Source organism: Branchiostoma lanceolatum, chromosome 16 (genome assembly GCF_035083965.1).
Source record: "Branchiostoma lanceolatum isolate klBraLanc5 chromosome 16, klBraLanc5.hap2, whole genome shotgun sequence".
Lineage (NCBI taxonomy): Eukaryota > Metazoa > Chordata > Leptocardii > Amphioxiformes > Branchiostomatidae > Branchiostoma > Branchiostoma lanceolatum.
Genome location: NC_089737.1, coordinates 11,399,981 through 11,406,528, shown reverse-complemented (window position 1 = coordinate 11,406,528; position 6,548 = coordinate 11,399,981). Strand labels below are relative to the sequence as shown.

General features: G+C 36.9%; 1 protein-coding gene across 1 annotated transcript in view; it reads left to right on the top strand.

Annotated features, from left to right (window-relative positions):
* Window positions 1–3,241, top strand: part of LOC136422253 (elongation factor Tu) — a 7,350-nt gene extending 4,109 nt beyond the window's left edge. Inside the window, exons 5-11 of the mRNA XM_066409902.1 lie at window positions 121–285; window positions 512–638; window positions 1,043–1,147; window positions 1,400–1,551; window positions 1,850–1,969; window positions 2,592–2,746; window positions 3,040–3,241. Of these exons, the coding sequence (XP_066265999.1) occupies window positions 121–285; window positions 512–638; window positions 1,043–1,147; window positions 1,400–1,551; window positions 1,850–1,969; window positions 2,592–2,732 (810 nt within the window). The 3' untranslated portion in view covers window positions 2,733–2,746; window positions 3,040–3,241. The remainder of the gene's footprint in view (window positions 1–120; window positions 286–511; window positions 639–1,042; window positions 1,148–1,399; window positions 1,552–1,849; window positions 1,970–2,591; window positions 2,747–3,039) is intronic.
* The last annotated feature ends 3,307 nt before the right edge of the window (window positions 3,242–6,548 follow it).

The following is a 6,548-nucleotide window of genomic DNA, read 5'->3' as shown; positions in this document are numbered from 1 at the left end:
GTAGATTTTGAAACTGAATCTAAAAGTTATTTTTCCATTCTCTCATTTTTCTCATTTCAAATAAAGAGTTCAAAGAAATTCTAAGTGCTTTAGAAACAAGTTTATCTTCTTTCGATGCAGGTGGGCGTTCCATTTATTGTGGTGTTCATGAACAAGTGTGACATGGTTGACGATGAGGAACTACTGGAGCTGGTGGAGATGGAAGTTAGGGAACTTCTGAGCGAGTATGACTTCCCTGGGGATGACCTTCCGGTCATACGAGGATCTGCACTGGGAGCTCTTAATGTAAGTAGTAAAGTGTTACCATTTAGTTGTTGAGCAAGAAAATTATGAAAAAAATGTCATATATGACCAACTAGAATGAAAACTATGAAAAAATCAAGCCATGAAAAACACGTATTGCATTTGTACCAAGCAATACATTACATTCCTCTGTACGTTTACGTGCCTGGAAGAGCTGCATTAGAACTGGCAGCAACTGAGACTTACTAGTACTTTATGTCATCTTCAGGGTGAAAAACAGTGGGAGGCCAAGATCGTTGAGCTTGCGGAGGCTCTTGACACCTACATCCCTGAACCCGAGCGGGCGGTAGATCAACCGTTCCTCATGCCGATCAAAGAGATATACGATATCCAGGGTAGGCGTCTGCGCTGATTTTACATTTGATTGGTTTAGATATGGTTAATTTGGTTGTACAAAAACACTGGTAGGATATTATAAGCTGTCGCTGGAGAAAATATGATAGAAATCTAGTATTCGTTTTGTAATTCTGAAGCTGTGATGATCTTGACCTTAAGCGAGATAGCAGTACTACTAGAAACTTGCATGTCATCTTTGTTAATGTTCTTCACCATTGAGGACAATTTCAAGCTCTCAAAAATCTTCAGGCCTGTGATTTGCTTACTATGGTTTTATATGTCCCCAAATTTCGTTAAAACACGATACATTCAGCAGTCTAACGTTGGCAGGTTTAGAAATGCTGTTTATCTGCATATTGAGCAATCTATTAGAATCAGGTTACAAATATATTTGATTTTACAGGTCGCGGCACAGTGGTGACAGGTAGGATTGAACGCGGGGTCATCAATGTTGGAGAGGAAGTGGAAATAGTCGGGATAAAGGACACAACTAAGACCACTTGCACAGGTTGGTAAAACAACATCAAACGTTACAATTATTACCTAGTTCATAGCTTAACTGAACGATGCTGCCTTTATGTGTATGGTTCACGATAAAGAAAAGTATATTTGTGTAGCATGTTATCAACATGTATTTCTAAAAAAAGCACAACCACAAAACAACAGCAAGATCAAAATACACCTCATTGCTGAAAAAGGGATCGACCAAATGTTTTCCTGGCCTTTCAATGTATTTACATTAGATGTTTTATGTTTGCAGGTGTAGAGATGTTCAGGAAACTGCTGGACGAAGGCAGAGCTGGCGAGAACGTCGGTGTCCTGCTGAGAGGTACGAAGAAAGATGAGGTCAAACGAGGTCAGGTGTTGGCCGTGCCTGGAAGCATCACCCCTCACACTAAGTTCGAAGCTGAGGTTGGTGTTATTTAAAGATAGCCAAAGTCATTTAATAGGATATGTATCCCACCAAAAACCGTACAAGTATACTCTGTAATACTGCAATTTCCAGAAGTGCTGCACAAGATGCTATACGTGTTATCATATACCGTTGATGAGCAATAAAGATATCTGTATCAAATATGACTTATATGTGTAATTTGCCAGTTGAACATATCAGCATATTGTAGATCTGTGCTTATGATATAACATAATTTCTGTCTACAGGTTCATTTTCATACACCATCTTTTTCTTTAATTCCTGAATATGATATAGGTGTACATCTTGAGTAAAGACGAAGGTGGACGTCACACTCCGTTTTCCAAAGGCTACCTACCTCAGTTCTACTTCCGAACCGCGAACATCACAGGAAAAATCGAGCTCCCAGAAGGAGTGGTAAGCAAACTGGACATTACCTTTTCTGTCTAAACTTTCGCAAAAATGACACTCGTTCTTTATAGCGGTAAAAGTGGTAATGATTTATACCCTCAATCTAAGTTGTATCTTAAACATGCGTAACATGCCTCTTCATTTAAAATGTGAGATGTGTTAGATGTCGTAAGAGATACCCAGCGTATCTTTCTCATTTACCGTGGGTATGTTTGTTCTGAAATTAAAAGAGAGAGGAATCAAGTCTTGAATTGGGTCAATTTATTATCATTTATTTTAAAATTCAAATTGTTATACAAGATGAAATTGACTACAAACGGATGTAAATCACCTCTACTAGTTATGTTGCTCACTCAATATATCCGTGTTCTAATTTCAGCACGAGATTGAAAATTAGATGGAAGGTAAATGCATGCAAATAGGTAAATATATCAAACGATGTTTAGATCTTAGAACTAGTAGTGTAGGTGATACGTTAAACTCGACATGCTGAAGTATGCATATACTTGTACTTAGGTTAATCATTTTGTATACCATTGTCTGTTGTTTGCATGTATAGTTGTAGAAGACCTTACGAAAGTCACTGTACTTTTGTTGTGTCAATAAGGATTTCTATGATTTTCCACAGGAAAAGGTGATGCCGGGAGATAACGTGAAGATGACAGTAACACTGATCGCTCCCATCGCCATGGACGAAGGCCTGCGGTTCGCCATCCGTGAGGGGGGTCGGACAGTCGGTGCCGGGACCGTGGCTAAGATATTTGCATAGAAGCCAACTCGGAGGTAGTTACTGCATTTCAATGAATGACTTATGTTTTTTTTAAATCTTCTGAATGGAGTTTATGTATGGAATCTGCTTTTTCGATTTTCAATCTGAGTTAAGAGTTATCAAGTTAATCTTCTCCTAGATATCGAATGTACTTTTTAGAGCCAAAATGTGTATATGTCGATACATTGTATCGTTATAGGAAATTTATGCAGTTTGAAAGATTATCCAAAGACTATAGTAATTTGAATACCTTCATTTTTGTTGATCTTAACATCTAAATTGTGTTTCTACTTTTCTCCATCTTCAGGAATGCAAAATGTCTTCCTCGTGCTGGCACCTTGCTCGAGTACCGATGGGCTTTATCCCACTTCAGTAGATAGCTTCAATTGTTGTTAAAAGTAGTTAGAGAGGAATGATCAAAGTGCGACAAGTCCTCGGAGGTGGGTTATAGCAAGCCGCCGTGTGCCTGTAAAGCTGGTGTGTTAGATGGACCAATTCAGATTAATAGAGTCAATTCCATGTCACCGAGAGGGTTTTCAGATGATATTGCTAATAAGTTTGAACAATTTTAGAGAAAAGACTATTTCAGTCAAAATAATTCCAGACCGTTCAAACAATTAGAAATGAAAGTTTGAACATGTTTGAACTCATATTATGAAAGTATTTGCACAAATATCTCTTTATTTAGAACAGTTTTCAAACATCTGTGTGATTGTTCTACTGTTGGAACATGTTCCAACATTTTGCATCATTCTCAAAATGGTAGATTTGAGTTATTGCCCCCATAAAAGTAGGTGCTAATCAGGCTCTGTTGTCTGCCTCTGTATATTTTTAGATTTCACGTCTGGACACTGGGAACTCTTTTGTCTTTAGGTGTCTATGCATGGCACCTAGGCCTAATCCCCTATACTTTGAAGGGATGTGTGAATTGCCCTGTTCCAAGCCCACTGACCCAGTTATATCATATTTGTAGAATGTTGGAACATGTTCAAACAAATAATCAGTCTATGTTGCAACAGTTTATAAACTAATGCAAATAATGTGTTCAATGTTGGAAATTTGTTTAACCTGTTGGAACACAGCAGAAAATATTTAGAACACCAAATAAATGTTGGAAATTGTTCTTAACAGTTACTTATCTCACATAGATTGTTACAAAGGTTTTGTAAATGTTAGAACAAAAGGCAACAAACACCCTCTCGGTAAAGTGGAATTGACTCTAGAATAAGAAATTCCAGAAATTATAACTATTATTAATAGTGAATAGCAATGTTCTTTTAGTAGAGGCATGGGCTTGAGTAACTATTTTTTGCCGAATAACTAGAGTGGGCTAGAATGTAGTTAGTTTGGTGCATTTGTTTCGAAAAAAAAAAAGTTGTATGGTGGCTTTTGTAATCGCTATTCCTTGTCACAAATAAAGTACACCGATGAATAGGTGGGTAATTGGCACAAGTTGTTGTAGCAATATCACTTCCTTGAAAATCTTCCCTCTATTTTTCTCCCCTCACACCTGGACTGGTTGTGCCAACGAATATTTAATTGCATCATATCATACATGAAGTCGTAAACAAAATGGCAGTAAAAGGTAGTACATTATATGAGGCGAATATATTCAGTGTCATTATTGGACATGCGACATTTTTGGGTAATCTGAGGAGGACAACTTTGACCTTTGCAAGTCTCCAACTTTCGGGATAAGCCGTATTCTATCATCTGTGAGACATGGCAACTTATAGCATGATCTGTGAGACATATGCCAAAAAAAGAAGTATATGAAGTGGAAGCTATCCAATTTCCCAGTGGCCATACGACTTTTACGCCAGATAGAAGGGGGGGGGGCTGATATGACCTAACAGAGGTCAAGAATTGGATTCTGGTCAACTTTATGTACCTGATTGCACAATACTATTGTCGCGTTACTATAGCAATACCGCAATATCCTTCTTCTTTACAATCTTCTCCTTGGCTCATTTTAGGCCTTCACACCTTTGCTTGTGGTGAAAAGGAACAAAAAAATAAACGTCAAATGCTCATGAACTTGAAAACGAAATTAAACGAGGCGAAAATACATGTAGTAGTGCTTTCAGGCGACATCAAGTGAAATTTTAGGGTAATCAGGAACAGCGATCGTTAACCCTTGACCCTACCGCCCTGTGGAAACGAGCGGCAAAACTGAAAGATCGGTTTTGTCAGAGGTGAGTTTCATGCTCCTTATTTTCACAGGTCAGTGAGAATTATCTACTTGGAGGAACATCAAAACACCACAATATTATGCTAGAAGTCTGAATGTCTCCATAGTTTTGGCAAAAAGCCGATCGTTTCAACAGTACAATTTGATTTGATGTACTATGGGGGAGGGGGGCAAGTTACGCAGTTCTTTTGTACATTTTCAACCAACATTCCCGCCACAAGATTACAACATCGAATCTTGTTTCGGTGAATACTCCAGGTACATTTTGGGTGAAGTTTTGACAGAGTTTATGTAAAGAAGCTTGACATTATTGCATTTAGAATGGCCACGTAATATTTGTTTTTAGCTTTTTCTTATCAGGAGGGACGTTACTAACGTTAATCTCCAAGCAGATGTTCAAGTGAGGCCCTGTGTTTTACTTACCTATGTTTTTCTTCATATCTGTGTATCGTTAGGATCGTGAATTGAAGCATATTTGACATAGAGCGAACGAATTCATGAGTGTATATGTGATAAATCCTCATGAAATAATACTCCAGGATTTAAAACTGAATCATTTCAATACACAGAAAAATATTTATTAGGCATCATTTACGTTCAAAGTATAACACAAGTTCAAAGTTGTTTCAACATAGTATACTCAATTTTCATTCACGAAGCTTAAATACAAAACTATCACAGGCCTATCAATTTAAAGCTCTAATTTAGTCTAAAATCAGGTCTTAGATTGCCCATGCAGATGTGCCTTAATCCTACATAAACTTACAAATAGAACTACGTACAATGACGTGAATCTGTTTTAAGTTCTAATATCTAGAGTGATGAATGATTAGTATGTCATATGGCAACATGTAATTATTATACTGACTATTCTTAGTCTTTCTTATTCGTATCAAATGCATTAACATATAGAAAATGTATATTTTACAAAACTTTTGAAACGCGTATTTACAAAGCTGCTGCCCAAGTATGTGCATTGTCATCATTTGACATGTTCACTATTTACAATAACATATTGGAAATTGAAACGTACATTTATCAAGTTGGAAAATCTTAACGACATAGAGTGTTGTGACATAGATAGTCGAGGGTCATATTAAGCAAAAGCCACTCAGGGTGTATTTAATTTGTTCAGTTTCGTTACAACACTTACGTTGAGAATGCTATTTAGGGATTGTGTCTCCTAGGCGATGTATTTGATATCACTGTTCAGGCACCATTGAATTTTTATCGATAAAGTTTGTATTAAAATCTATACAAAAGAATGTTATAGCTGCAAAAAGCTATTCGGAATATTTTATCTGGGATCTAAAGAGAATAGACTACGATTTATGTACTATATCTGAAGGCTACAACACACTGCGATAACTACGTTTCTCAGTCCTATTGTTGATAACACGTCGTTATCTCATCTAATGGTTATAGATATAATTTTATGGCACTTAAGATAACTAATAATCTAATGTTTATGGTATGTTTTACCTTTTTTTAGGAAAAGCGCATGAATACAATTTATGATACAAACACTGTTGTCAATGCAACAAAACGTCATGAGCACTAGCTTACAATCAGTTTGGACAAAACGTGCCTCACGAAAGTCTGATACTTCTAACAATGTTTTGCGA